Here is a 15,890-nt window from a genome sequence, read left to right on the forward strand (position 1 = left end):
CACTTTAAGTCGGTCCTTTGAGGTCATAAGTGGTATCTTTCAAAGACAGGGAGTCTGAAGCTGAGATGTGATGTTTCTTGCCCAGGATCACACAGCTAGTGAGAAGCAGACTTGAGAGCCAGTTCTTCCTGATACTCAGCTTCCACTGTGTCTGCTTGGTGTAGGGTGGGCTGAGGGGGGGAGACCAGGGCTGCAGATGCCCGGTGTTGAAAGCCTGTGTGTGCTTCTGCATGTAGGAGCTTGGATTTATCAGTCCATCCTAACAACAAGTAAAAAAGTGGGCACACTGAAAAATCAACAGCTCCCCTTGAAGCCATAAGAGAGAGGGGGACACAGGGCAACCGCTGCCCCCAAGACAGGTACGAGAGAGAGACATGTACAGGGAATAAGGGAGGACAGACTCTCGAATGGAAACTGCTCTGGGAACCAGTGCCAGGGAGAAAAACCTGAACTGTAAGGATGAGTTCCTAAAGTCAGTAGAGACTCCAGGGAGAGCCAGTGGGAGGGGCCCGCACAAGATTGTCAGCTTTATATCTAGGAGCCCTAGCTCATCCTCAGTGAAAATCAGAGAAACTCCCCTCCTCCCTTGCATCACAGGGAGAGGGAAAGTAACCATTTGGACGTACCCAGAGCACTGTGTTCTTAACAAGCCTAACCCCGAGGGGAAACTAGTTAACGGGAGCCTAACCTGCTGGGTTATTATCACAGGCTAACCTGGAGGAAGGGAAATACCCAGCTGCAGCCCACTTGAGCCACCCTATCCTACATAAAGGGGGAGAAGAAAACCTGAGAAATACTTGTGAAGTTCACAGTCCAGAGGCATAGGCTCATGAAAAGACAGAGATCTAACCATAGGACTCTAGAGTGCTTCCTCGCCCTCCTGCATTTCACCACCATGTTCCTTACTAAAGGCTACTTACAGCAGTTCCTTTTGCCTAGTACATGGTATCTGCCTATCAAGAAAAAATTACGAGTTATACCAAAAGGCAAAAAAACAACAACAACAACAAAAAAAAACCAATTGGAAGAGACAGAGCGGGCATCAGAACCAGAAATGGAAAGGGGTGTTGGAATGATCATATTAGGAATTTAAAACAACCGTGATTAATACGCTAAGCGTTCTAATGGATAAAGTAGACTGCATGCAAGAACAGATGGGGCAATGTTAACAGAGACTTGGAAACTGTAAGAAGGAAATACTAGAGATAACACTGTAACAGAAATGAGGAATGCTTTTGTTTTTGCTTGGTTGTTTTTTCATTTGAGAGACAGCATGTGGGGGGGGGGAAGGGAGGGGGACAGAGAGAGGGAGGGAGAGAGAGAGAAAGAGTTATCTTAAGCAGGCGCCACTCTCAGTTCAGAGCCCTATGAGAGGCTTTAAGAATCTGCATTGGGAATGATGGGCATTGAGGAGGGCACCAGTTGGGATGAGTTGTATGGAAACCAATTTGACAATAAATTTCATATTAAAAAATTAAATTAAATTAAATTAAATTTAAAAAAAGAATCTGCATTGGGGGGTACTTGGGTGGCTCAGTCGGTTAAGCATCCAATTTTGGCTCAGGTCATGGTCTCAGAGTTCATGGGTTAGAGCCCCGTGTCAGAGCCTGAACCCTGCTTTGGATTCTGTGTCTCCCTCTCTCTCTGCCCTTTCCTTGCATACTCTCTGTCTCTCTCAAAAATAAACATTAAAAAAAAAAAAAAAGAATCCACATTAGGGTCTGTGCTGACAGCTCAGAGCCTACAGCCTGCTTCAGATTGTGTGTCTTCCTTTATCTCTGCCCTTCCCTCACAGTCTCTCTCTCTCTCTGTAAAAAAAAAATCAAAAAACATTAAAAAATGAAAAAAGGAAAACTCATCAAAATTTGTGGGATGCAGCAGTGCTAAAAAGGAAATTTATACCATTGAACACATATATTAGGAAAAACAAATACATAAAATCAGTATTCTCAATTCTCACCCAAGGAAACTAGAAAAAGAGGAGAAAATTAAATCCAAAGTAAGCAGAAGAAATAATAAGAATTAGAACATGAATCAGTGAAATTGAAATCAGGAAATCAGAAGAGAAAATCTGTGAAACCAAAGGATAATTTTTTGAAAGATCAGTTGATAAGCCTCTAGCCAGACTAAAAAAAACACAAATTACTAATATCAGAAATCAGGTCTTCACTATATATTCTATGGACATTAAAAAGATAATGCTATAAACCATTTTGTGCCCTTACATTTGATAACCTAGATGAAAAGGACTAATTCCTTGAATGACACACTTTGCCAAAACTCACAAAAGAAGAAATAGACACTCTGAATAGACCCGTACCTATTAAAGAGATCAAATCAGTAATTAATAACTTCCAAAATAGAAAGCACCAGGCCCAGATGGGTTCACTGGTGAATTCTACCAAATATTTAAGGCAGAAATTATACCAATTCTCTACAATGTCTTTCAAAGGATAGAAGTAGAAGGAATACTTCCTAACTTACTCTCTAAGGCCAGTATTACCTTATTACCCAAACCAGAGAAAGACATTAACATAAAAGAAAACTATAGACCAGTATCCTTCATGAACATGGATGTACAAATCCTCAACAAAATAAGTAGCAAATTGAATCCAGCAATATATAAAAAGAATGACCATGACCATTTGGTCATGGTGACCAAATGATATATATATTTTTAATGTTTATTTATTTTCGGTGGGGGGGGGGGTGGTGGACAGAGGATCCAAAGTGGACTTCATGCTGACAGCAGCGAGCCAGATGTGGGGCTTGAACCCACGAACCATTAGATCATGACCTGAGCTGAAGTCGTACACTCAACTGACTGAGCCATCCAGGTGCCCCATGACCAAGTGATATTTATCCCAGATAAAGAAGGCTGCTTCAACACTCAAAAATCAGTTAATGTAATCCATCACATCAATAGGCTAAAAAGGAGTTAACAGAATTCACCACCTATTCATGATAAAACCTCTCAGTAAACTAGGAATAAAGGGGAACTTCCTCAACTTGATAAAGAATATTCACAAAAGACCTACAGCTAACATTATACTTAATGGTGAAAAACTCAAAGCTTTCCCACTGAGATCGGGAGCAAGGCAAGGATGTCCTCTTTTACCACTCCTTTTCAGCTTATACTGAATGCATAGCATTCTAGCTAATGCATAGGAGAAGAAAAGGAAATAAAAGATATACAGGATGGGAAGAAAGAAAGAAAACTGCCTTTGTTTACAGATGACATGATCATTTATGTAAAAAATTGAAAAGAATCAACAAACTCCTGAAATGAATAAGCAGTTAGAGCAAGGTTGCAGAATACGAGATTAATATACAAAAGTCCATTGCTTTCCTACATACCAGTAATGAACAAGTGGCATTTGAAATTAAAAACAGAAAACCATCCACATAGTGAAATATTTCTGCGAAGCTGATGAATAAAATTAAAGAATGATATAAATCGATTTTCCATGTTCAAGGATAGAAAGACTCAGTATTGTCAAGATGTCAGTTCTTCCTATCTTGATTTATAAATTCAGTGCAGTCCCAGCAAGTTATTTTGTGGATATCAGCAAACTGATTGTAAAGTTGATAAAGGCAAAAGACCTGGAGTAGCCAACACTGTCTTGAAAGAGTGGGACAAAGTTGAAGGACTGACACTACCCAACATCAAGACTTACGATATAGCTACAGTAATCAAGACAGTGTGGTATTGCTGAGAGAAAAGATTAATCAGTAAAACAGAATAGAGCCCAGAAATAGACTCCCATAAATATAGTCAACTGATCTTTGACAAAGGAGCAAAGGAAATACAGGGGAGCAGAGAGTCTTTTCAACAAATGGTGCTGGAACAACTAGATATCCATGTGCAAAAAAACCAATCTGCATGCAGACCTTACACTCTTTACAAAAAGTGACTGAAAATGGATCACAACCCTAAATGTAAAGTGAAAAACTATAGCACTCCTGGTAGATAACACAAGAATAAACCTAGATGACCTTGGGTATGGAAATGACTCTTTAGATACAATACCAAGGGCACAATCCTACTAGATAAACTGGACTTCATTAAAATTAGAAATTTCTGCATGATGAAAGTGTCAAGAGAATGAGAAGACAAGCCAGAAACAGAAAATATTTGCAAAAGATGTAGCTGATAAAATAATAATATACAAAGAACTCTTAAAACTCAACAATAAGAAACAACCCAATTAAAAAATGAGCCCAACACGTTACCAGACACCTTGCCAAAGAAGATACACAGAAGGCAAACAAACATATGAAAAGATATTCCACATCGTGTCATTAAGGAAATGCAAATGAAAACAATGAGATACTACTATGAACTGTTAGGATGGCCAAAGTACGGAACCCTGACAGCACCAAATGCTGACAAGGCTGTGGAGCAACAGGAACTCATTCGTTGCTGGAGGGAGTGCAAAATGGGACAGCCACTTGGGAAGACAGTTTGGAGGCTTCTTACAAAACCCAACATACTCTTACCATGTGATCCAGTAATTCATGCTCCTTGGTATTTACTCAAAGGAGTCGAGAACTGAGGTCCATTCAAAAACCTGCACACAGATTTTATAGTATCTTTATACCCAATTACCAAAACTTGGAAGTAACCAAGATGTTCTTTGGTAGATGAAGGGATAAATAAATGTGATACAGCCAATGGAATCTTTTTCAGTACTTGTAAGGAAATGAGCTACCAAGCCATGTAGGAAACGTAAACCATATTACTAAGTGAAAGAAGCCAATCTGAACAGTTACGTTCTGTATGAATGTCTAACTATATGACATTCTGGAAAAGGCAGAACTATGGAGACAGTGAAAAGATTAGGGGTTGAGGTGGGGAAGAGGGATGAATACACACAGGGGATTTTTAGGGCAGTGAAAACACTCTGTATGAGGCTATAAAGATGGCTACGGGTCATTATACATTTGTCCAAACCTACAGAATGTACAACACCAAGGGTGAACTCTAATGTAAACTGTGGACTTTGGATGATAATGATGTGTCCTTGGAGGTTCATCACTTTTTTTTTAAGTTTGTTTATTTATTTTAAGGAGAGACAGAGCACAAGCAGGAGAGGGGCAGAGAGAGACAGAGAGAGAGAATCCCAAGCAGGCTCTGCGATATCAGTGCAGAGCTCACTGTGAAGCTCGATCTCATGAACTGTGAGACCATGACCTGAGCCAAAATCGAGAGTCGGACACTTAACTGACTGAGCCACCCAGGAGCCCCAAGGTTCATCACTTACAACAAATGTTCCACTGTGGTGGCGATGTGGATAATGGTGAGGCTGTGAATGTGTGGGGCAGGTAAATGGGCAAGCTCTACCTTCCCCTCAGTTTCACTGTGCGCCTTAAACTGCTCTAAAGGAATAAAGTCTTAATTAAAAATTTTTTCAAAAAACTGTGCATCCCCTAAAACCATCCATATGTGCCTGCCAAGGGCCTGAGTGACAATAGCAGGTTGAGGAGAAAGGGCATGAGCACCTGAGTCCTGCCTCCTGCTAGTGCCACGACTTTAGCATCCATTTCCTCATCAATAAAATGGGAGCGACAATACCTAACTGCAGGATGGGTTTGAGAACTAACAGAGACCATGTTTGTGGTCCCATCGTGTGGGACCTGATATGGCTGCCCAGACTGGTAGCTACTATTAGTAGCAATGCTGGTAATGAAAATGGAGAAAAACAGAGAAAAAAGAACTTGGTATTTGTTTCCACTTCTTATGATATTTCAGTGCTTCTTTAAAAAATTAATACATCACACACCCATTAAGGTGGCTACTATTAAAAAAAACAGAATGACTTCACTCAGATGAGGACTTTAAGATACAAAACAGATGAACATAAGGGAAGAGAAGCAAAAATAAGATAAAAACAGGGAGGGGGACAAAACGTAAGAGACCCTTAAATATGGAGAACAATCAGAGGATTCCTGGAGGGGTTGTGGGAGGGGGGCTGGGCTAAATGGGTAGGGGGCATTAGGGAATCTACTGAAATCATTGTTGCACTGTATGCTAACTTGGATGTAAATTAAAAAATGAATAAATTATTTAAAAAATCAGAAAATAACAAGTGTTGGTGAGGATGTAGAGAAATTGGAACCTTTGTGTGCTGTTAGTGGGAATGTAAATTGGTGCAGCTGCTATGGAAGACAGTCCGGAGGTTCCTCAGAACATTAAAAATAGAACTCCCATCTGATCCAGCAATCTTACCTCTGAGTATGTACCCAGAAGAATCGAAAGTGGGGTCTTGAAGGGATATTTGTACACCCATGTTCATTGCAGCATCATTCACAGTAGCCAAGAGGTGGGAGCAACCTAAGTGTACACAGTCAGATGAATGTGTAGGCAGATGTGGTCTATACATACCATGGAATGTCTAGCCTTGAGAAGGGAGCAAATTCTGACCTGTGGCTACAACATGGAGGACTCTTGAGGACATAACGCCAAGTGGAATAAGCCTGCCACAAAAGACACACACTTAATGACGCTACTTCTATGAGGCACCTAGAGTAGTCACATGGATAGAAATGTAAAATGGCCGTTCGCAGGGGCTGGGTGGCGGGCAAAGGGACTTACTGTTTAATGGGTTTTGCCAGATGAGAAAGTCCTGGAGATGTATTTCACAACAGTGTGAACACGTTTAACACTACTGAATTATATACACTTAAAATGGTTAAGATAGTAGATTTTTATGGTTTTTTTCCACCACCACAACAAAAAATAATAAATCATTTTAATCACCACAAGATTATATGCGGAGCCAGAAATACAGTCAGGTGGGCTTTCCTCAAGCCTGGGAAGTCACTGCATGTTGTGTACATGTACATACAATGTCTATGTCATTCATCTTCTTTTCCCTCCCAGTAATGCCATTGGTCCCCTGGTAGCTTTGTGGCTGATTTACGAGCAAGGTGCAGTCCTGCAGGAAGCAGTTACCCCCGTCTGGCTGCTGTTTTATGGAGGAGTTGGAATTTGTACGGGTCTGTGGGTCTGGGGGAGAAGAGTGATCCAGACCATGGGGAAGGACCTCACCCCCATCACACCATCGAGGTAAGCCAGAGCGCGGGCGGGATCGGCAGGGTTGTCCTTCCCGGCTCTTCTATGCCTGAACGTCTGCCTCCAACCCCTCAGCGCAGCCACTGGGCAGCTGGGGTCACAGTGAGGAGAGGGCCGACCGTCTGTCCTCGCCCTCCTTCCCTCACACCTCAGCTGGCCACGGCGGCACTGCGGTGAGGGAGAGGATTTGAGACGCTGGGGATGCAGGAGCCAGAGAAGCTCAAGGAAACAGAAGGGAAGGGAGCCCCCCAGGCCAGGCCCCGGCCATGCCCCCGGCTGGTCTCACCCCACAGGAGGCCCGGAGGGCGAGTGGTGAGGACCCAGGGGATGCCAACGGCCCTGGGCCCTGGGTCTGCGTTTCCGGAAAATTTGCCGCCCCGGCTTCACCTGCTGGATGGAAGCAGCTCTGGGCTACCACGCTTCGCGGTTCCGCTGTGCAGGCTGCCTGCAGCTCAGTACCCGTCCGGGCTCTGTGTGGTCCTTCTGTGGTGTCCTCTTCGGATCTAGTAGGGGTGAAGTGCAGACTTACGGGAGAACTTTGCGAAAACAACTAAGATTTGTAACTACTTATTGTGAGAAGTTTTTCCCCCTTGAAATTCATTTTAATGAATGATTCTTTTGTAAGGTTGATTTGAAGAAAAATGAGCAATCTGAGAAAAAAATTCACTTTTTTTTGCAATAAGTACACATTTTAGAAATGAGAGTGTGATTTTTTTCCTGCCACTTTAGAAGTGACTAATTTAGCATTTTTTGCACAGCAGGAATTTCTGACCCAGTTACTACAGTGTGTGCTTTTTGAAAACATACCAGAAAGAGAAGCCTATTTAGGGCTGTAAACAGTATAATGCACAGTCTTAGTGTGAATTGTTGTCATTATGCAGCAGTTTCTTTTCTGTTAATGTCATCTGGCCCAGTCAGCAGCCAACAATCGACCCAAAGAATGTTCTGGTGAGACTCTGGCACCCCTGGGGTGTCAGTGAGGCTGATACAAAGAGCGCCTGTGATGTGTCTCTTGTGCCCCCTCCCGCAGCGGCTTCACCATTGAGCTGGCCTCCGCGTTCACGGTGGTGATCGCCTCCAACGTCGGACTTCCTGTCAGCACCACACACTGCAAGGTAGGTCCCTGCCACCGGGCTGCTGGGATCAGTCCACAGCCACCCAGTGCATCTGAGAAAAGCTGGCAGTGATTTGTGTGTGGTTGTTTGTGAAAACAACCATCCCAAGGTCTGCTGGGTCTGCTGGTGTATTGTTGGATGTGGGCATTCGCTTTTCCCACATTGTCCCTCTCTACCTTCTGTGCTCAGCAGCAGGACCCCTTCGGTGGTGCAGACTTTGCTTTTTCAGTGCATGTACGGCAAGAGCTTTCTTTCACTCCTTCCACGCGTGCTTCACACTTTCCATTTGTCCTGTTTCTCTCTCGTTTCCACAGTGGATTTTGCATTGAAGTCATGTGTACACTAACCGTATTCATAGGCTCAAATGGAGGCATGCCCCTCAGTTCCAACCAGTGCAGGGGACTGGGAGCTGACAGTGGAAGTAGACATAAGCAGAAACCATCTCAATGGAATTGTAAGGCTCGGTTGTGTCAGTTCTCTTTCTTTGTATGATTGCTCAAATTGCCTATATTGTCTTAGAGTAAATTCTAAGTGAGGGGTGATGCTGAATATTGATCACTGCCAAGTGCTGTAAACTGAGGGCTGTGCACGAGGGAATTCCTTATAATGGGGAATGCTGGAGCTGCAAGGAACCTGAAAGATTCAGGAAGAGGAATCGGTCTCCGTGAGTTTCAGGGAGTTATCTGAGGTCACCTAGGGAGGAGTCAGGACTGGAAGCCAGGTCTGCCCAGCAACTGGAGAGAGTGCTAAAACATACTCAAGTGGGCCTCCTACACACAAAAATACTCCAACAAAGCAAAAGCACTTCCAGATTTGTCCTTGGTTCATTTGTTCATGTCATTCAAGAAAAACTCCTCTGTACCTGCTCTGTGTGAGGCACCATTGTAGGCACCCAGGCACCACAGTAACCAAGACAAGATGGCCATCTGTGTTCACACACAGTTAAAAAACTCCAACCAGTGTGTTTATTGTAAACAAATGCCACTAAATGTGAATGGCTTCGTGCTTCAGATGTTAAAATATCAGGTGGCATTTATGGGAATATTTTAAGTGGGCCAGCTGGCAAATCTGGAGCCGTGTGGCATGGAGAATCAGCCTCATTGGAAAGAGGTGTTTTGTTTCCTTGTTTTTTCCTCTTTTCCTTTTTTTGCTACAGTATATAGAAAACCTTCAATTTGCACAAATTTTCATTATAAAAATCATTGCCACTTAGCGCTTGGAGAAAGTCAAGCTCTGTGTTTAGGGCTTTATACACGCACAGTGTATTGCTTAATGCTCACAGCAACCCAGTGAAATCAGTAGTTATTCCCAATTTACAGATGAGAAAACTGAGGCCTCCCGAGCTAGGTCACTCTCCCAAGATCATACTTTTAGCATCAGACCTTCACTGCATGCTCTGTGCCTCCTGATGTTCACCATGATGATCACGGTAATGGTAACCAGCCACAACTAAGATGTGCGGGGCAAGTGCTCTCTGCCGGCGGTGTTTTAAGTGTGCTGTGAATATTAACTCATTTAATCCTCCCAGGAGCCTTCTGAGGTGGGTGCTAACATTACCTCAGTCTCACCAGTGAGGAGACTGAAGATAGAAAGGTTAAGTAACTCGCAAGATCACCCAACGAGGCACTGGCCCAGCTGAGGTGTAGCACAGCCAGTGCGGCCCCAGCCCTGCTCTTGGTGCAGCCCTGTGTGCCTGTCCAGTAGAGAAAAGGAACGCAGAAGTGCTGTGTGCTCCTACCATTACTGTTCTAATTTCAGTTATTTAAGACTTAGAAAAGAAGCACACGTTCAGTGAAAATTTCAAACAGTAAAACTATATGGAATGAAGAGTGATCATCTTCCACCTTACTCCACATCAATTTCAGCTTGCTGGTGTGTGGGAGCAGAGAGGAACTGCCTCTTATTAAATATATTTTTCTCCCAAAGAAAATAGGCTTTGAACTTTTCTGTAGGCATGAAGAGTCTTTGGGGCTGCTTTTAATTAAATGTTACTGTCTCTTCAATGATTAACCCCGCATGTGAGCAAGCCTAGTGAAGGCAAACTTTCACACCAGTTGAAAGACCTCTTGAAAAAGCAACACAGGGGTGCCTGGGGTGGCTCAGTCGGTTAAGTGTCTGACTTCAGCTCAGGTCATGATCTCATGGCTCATGGGTTCGAGCCCCACAGTGGGCTCTGGGGCAGAGCCTGGAGCCTGTTTCTGATTCTGTGTCTCCGTCTCTCTCTGCCCACTTGTGCCCACACACACACACACACACACACTCTTATCTCTCTCTCTCTCAAAATAAAAAAAAATAAATAAGTTTTTTAAAACTTAAAAAAAAAAAAAGTCTCCTTAACATGAGACCACAGTGGATGTCAGCTATCAAATAGACTGGAGCCAGAGCTCAACTCGGATTCTAATCGGTCTGTCCAGTATCATTGATCGTGGGCTGGTGGACAAAGCCCAGAGCTAGTCACTGCAGTAGCTAAAGTCGGAGTCTTGGCTCTCCAGACCTGGAGCACAAAGCCTGGATGTTGGGGCCCTGGGAAGAGTTCGCAGCCGCCCTGGTGCAGAGCACTTATCCCTCCTGCAGCACAGGCTTGGCATGCACCGGGCCCCACGTGGCAGGTGTGGCTGAAATGTAAGACCAAGGCCCTGTGTGAGCAACGCCATGACTCTGGAAACATTCAAAGTGTGTTGACCTCCACATAAAATCATAACCGGACGCCATCATGTTTTCAGGAACAATCATACTACCTATTCGATTTTTTCCTGCTTCCCTGCTTCCCCTCCTATCTGCTTGTTAGGTTTTTTTGCTTACAGCTGCCTTCCTCAGAAGGAGGTCAAAAGTTAGGAACTTGGCAGGAAAAAAAGATGGATACCATTGTTGAAAATAAGCTTTTGAATTTATCTGGGTAGATTTTATTTATTCATGCTTTTTTCTAAGTGTACATAGCTAAGGGCATAGTTTAAATTTTATACCCTATGTAAGAAAATTTATAAACCTTCATTAAGTGATACAGATGTTGGTTGAATGTATAATTTGGAAACGAATAATTAGACAATTCATAGTATCCAGAATAGTATAATAGTATAATCATATATTTCACAAGGCAGAGGTAAGACCATCTTTGATGACAAGTTTTACTTTCTATAAATCTTTAAGTGTTAAGTATTTTTGTATTTCACACCATAGGGCTCAGTTCCTTAGATATTTTCCTGGGATGATAACTCTGGTTAAAATTGAAAGCCTTAATTAAAAAAAAATAGAAATGAGTCTTGAAAATACAAGTATCCACAGAGGTGTGTTTCAGTAACTTGTTAATTGTTCTTGCCTTCTGTGCGCCTTGATCAGCTTCAACCTTCAGCCCTGGTGTACAACAGGCAGTGGCCACTGTTGAACACATTTGTGAACTTTTCAATAGCGATTCAGAGTGGTGTTAATGCAGAATGTCTTAATTCCAGGTGGGGTGGTTTGGGATCACTCTTTTGTGAATTACCCGCATTGTTCATCTATATTGGTCACATAAATGATTACTCAGCCAGCCTTTGGATTTGAAACCGCTTATAGGAAACACTACGGATTTAACATTTTTTTAAATTTTAAAAATGTAAAAATTTAGTATTCTAATCTCTAATTTAATTTTCTAATTCTTGCTCTTTGGTTCCCCTACTTAACTTCCCCGCCACCCCCCCCCCCCCGCCCACTTCCCAATAATTTTGTTGCTGTTGGTGCCTGACAGTGGCCTTAAGCTGGAAACACATTTAGTTTATTAAGAGGGAGGTTACAATACAGCAGTGAATAATACCAACAGAAGACCTAATCAGTAGTGAAGACGACAGACTCTAGGTCCCTTGTGATCCAAATAATATAACAACTAAAAAGGCAAAAGCCATTAGAACTCAAAAATTAGTGTGTCTAAGTGTGTGACAGATGAAGAAGACAAAAAGTATTTAGGAATATACAAGATTTGGACAATAGATTTAGAGCACTATAATTAATAAATATGTACCAAAGTTTTACCCTACTGATCACATGCCTTCTCGTCAAGTATCATCAAGCATTTATAAATATTAATGATAAATTCAGAAGGCCATGATAAAAGTCACTTTAAAATTTATAAAATAGGGGTACCTGGGTGGCTTAGTTGGTTGAGCATCCTGCTTCAGCTCAGGTCATGATCTCACGGTGTGCAGGTTTGAGCCCCACATCAGGCTCTCTGCTTGATCAGCGTGGAGCCTGCTTTGGATCCTCTGTTCCCCTCTCTCTCTCTGCCCCTCTCCCATGCACACTCTCTAGCAAAAATAAAAATAAACATTCTTAAAAAATAACATTTATAAAATAAGAATAGAAGTTGTACTACACAGACCAATCACAATGAAATTAAACTATAAATTTATTATGTGTTGAAAAAGGGAAGTAATCCCTTGGACAATTTTAAATGCTCTTTTTAACAGTTGAATCAGGGAGTTAAAAAATTACAATGATAGCTTTCTTAAAAAGAAAGCTGTGGGGGCGCCTGGGTGGCTCAGTCAGTTAAGCGTCTGACTTCGGCTCAAGTCATGATCTCACGGTCTGTGAGTTCGAGCCCCACGTCGGGCTCTGTGGTGACAGCTAGGAGCCTGGAGCCTGCTTCGGATTCTGTGTCTCCCTCTCTCTCTGACCCTCCCCCGTTCATGCTCTGTCTCTCTCTGTCTCAAAAATAAATAAACATTTAAAAAAAAAAAAAAGAAAAAGAAAGCTCTGTGTGTGTGTGTGTGTGTGTGTGTGTGTATATGTAGTTATACATGGAAAAACCTTTGGGAACCGAAGTTATATTCAATTGAAAAGTCCCATCTTTAATAAATGATTTAATTGAGCAAAGGGATGATAAAAGAACTAGACATTAATTTTTTTTTTTAACATTTATTTATTATTGAGAGACAGAGAGACAGAGCATGAGCAGGGGAGGGGTAGAGAGAGGGGGAGACATAGAATCTGAAGTAGGCTCCAGGCTCTGAGCTGTCAGCACAGAGCCCGATGTGTGGCTCAAACTCACAAACTGCGAGATCATGACCTGAGCCAAAGTCGGTCACTTAACCAACTGGGTCACCCAGGCACCCCAAGAACTAGACATTAAATTAGGAGTTTATAAAAGGTACAGTACAATAAAAATTCTGAGGAAACAGTAAGAAAGGTATAATAATTATAAAAGCAAAACAAATTTAAAACCAAAAGTACTGGGGCACCTGGGTGGCTCAGTCAGTTCAGCGTCCGACTCTTGATTTTGACTCAGGTCATGATCCCAGGGTCGTGGATTGAGCCCGGCATCAGGCTCTGCACTGAGCGTGGAGCCTGATTAAGATTGTTTCTCTCTCTCTCTCTCTCTCTCTCTCTCTCTCTCTCTCTCTCTCTCTCTGGGGCTCCTGGGTGGCTCAGTCAGTTAAGCTCAGGTCATGATGTGACAGTTCATGGGTTCAAGCCCCACATTGGGCTCTGTGCTGACAGCTCAGGGTCTGGAGCCTGCTTTGGATTCTGTGTCTCCCTCTCTCTCTGCTCCTCCCCTACTCGTGCTCTCTCTCTCCCAAAAATAAACATTAAAAAAAAAAAGGATTCTCTCTTCCTCTGCCCCTCTCCCCCCACTCATGCTCTTGCTTTCTCTAAAATAAAAATAAATCCTGAAGGGGAAGGAGAGAGAAAAGTGGTTATTCAAAATGTGAAGAATTTAGAAACCTTTGTAAAATGCATTATTTTCTGCAAAAAATATACATGACAAATACTAACAAAGAAGTAGGAAAACTTAGAAAATCTGACTAGAGCCGGAGGAAGAAATTAAGGACATTCTCTAAAAACAATTCTTCTCACCTGAAAAACCAAAAAGGAGGGGGCACAACTGACTCCACTTCTCAATGGATTCATTAGATCACCTCTTCCATTTTAAAAGAATAATTTTCACTTTATGTAAACTTTCCACAAGGTAGAAAAAAAACAAAATAGAAGAGGAAACTCCTCATTTTGTTCTATAAAGCATATACTGAATAACCCCAATACCAAAACTCTAATGACGTTGACTAATACCTAATAAAACATGACAATGTGGGGCACCTGGGTGACTCAGTTAAGCGTCTTAAGCTTCTTAATTTCGGCTCAGGTCATGATCTCGAAGCTGATGAGTTTGAGCCCCATATCAGGCTCTCTGCTGTCCATGTGGAGCCTGCTTCGGATACTCTGTCTTCCTCTCTCCTCTCTCTCTGCCCCTCTCTCTCTCAAAAATAAACATTAAAAAAAATAAACATAGGGGCCACCGGGTGGCTCAGTCGATTAAACATCTGACTTTGGCTCAGGTCATGATCTCATGGTCCTTGAGTTCAAGCCCCAGTTGGGCTCTGTGCTGACAGCTCGGAGCCTGGAGCCTGCCTCAGATTCTGTGTCTCCCTCTCTCTCTGCCTCTCCCCACTTGCACTCTGTCTCTCAAAAATATTAAAAAAAAATTTTTTTTAATAAACATGACAATGAAAGCTATATTTGCATATGAATATTAGTATAAAATGTAAGGTGCTAATAACATCAATGAGTTTACGAAAAAACATTTCAGCAGGATCAAATTAATTTTCCAGATTACAGGAAAGCAGGCTCTGAACACGGCAGTACCTGCACAGGGCTGGCCCCTCATAAGTGCTCAACAAAATAGGTGTTGAGTGAATCCCAAGAAGGGTACTCTGACATCTTCAATATAATAGAGCTTATCCATTAAAAAACAACATATGATCGTCTATTGAGATATATGCCAAAAAGACATTTGATAAAATTCTGCATGTATCTCTTAAAATACTGCTAGAATTCAGTGAAAATGACCAAGCCCACATAAAAATACAGAACTCTATAGAGTTTGTCTGTCAGCAGTAGCCAGAATGAAAATGTAATAAAAACCAGAACACCCACCCCCCAGGATTGCAGCAAAAAGAAGGGTATTTCAGAATAATCCTAATAAATGGGAGTGAGGAACATGAAGAAGGCACAAGACTGCACAGAGGTGAAAGAACACCTGCAGACGAGACACTGTTACCCGACAGGAAAGCTCAATTTTATAAGGAGTTTTCTTCTGACTTCACAAACTGACTTAAAGTGAATTTGGTAGGTTAAGTTAGTAAGAATCTGAAATGATCTAAAATGAAAAACGATGAGGAAGGACCAGCGTTACGAGCGAGAAAGTACAAGAGACGAGTTAAAAATACATGGAAGCTGGGCAGCAGTATGGCCCCGCGCAGTCTCAGCTGGGGAAGATGATGAAGGTATGGAGATGATGTTTGCAGGACAGTGCGAATAAACTTTATGCCACTCAATTGTACACTTAAAAATGGCTAAAATGATATGTTTCATTGTGTACATATTTTGCCACAGTTTGTATAAAACCAGTAGACAGGTCCAAGAGGGCACCTATTATAGAGGAGCATACAGTTTGATGATGTTGGGTAAACGATGTTGACTAGCTGGCTGTCAATCTAGAAAAACAAAGACACACAGCTCTCAGAAAATACATATCTGATGGCTTAAATAGCATTTTTAAAACATTTTAAAACTTAGAATAAAATAGAATCTTATGCAATTAAATATTTATCAAATATTCAAGGGTAAATTACAGGAGAAAAGTGCAGTGTAATTTGTTGTGTGGAATTAGAAATTTGAATGTGAAACAAAGCAAAATACGGAATTAAGAAAATAACTTGCATTAACAGTTA

The 15,890-nt window shown here is 42.0% G+C and overlaps 1 protein-coding gene across 13 annotated transcripts in view; it reads left to right on the forward strand.

The window, feature by feature from the left end:
- Positions 1-15,890, forward strand: part of SLC20A2 (solute carrier family 20 member 2) — a 107,109-nt gene that overhangs the window by 86,674 nt on the left and 4,545 nt on the right. For all 13 annotated transcript variants that reach the window (XM_027071496.2, XM_053216520.1, XM_027071491.2 and 10 more), the window contains 2 exons: positions 6,884-7,069; positions 8,106-8,190. In XM_027071496.2, coding sequence (XP_026927297.1) covers positions 6,884-7,069; positions 8,106-8,190 — 271 coding nt within the window. The remainder of the gene's footprint in view (positions 1-6,883; positions 7,070-8,105; positions 8,191-15,890) is intronic.

Source organism: Acinonyx jubatus, chromosome B1 (genome assembly GCF_027475565.1).
Source record: "Acinonyx jubatus isolate Ajub_Pintada_27869175 chromosome B1, VMU_Ajub_asm_v1.0, whole genome shotgun sequence".
In the NCBI taxonomy this organism is placed as follows: domain Eukaryota; kingdom Metazoa; phylum Chordata; class Mammalia; order Carnivora; family Felidae; genus Acinonyx; species Acinonyx jubatus.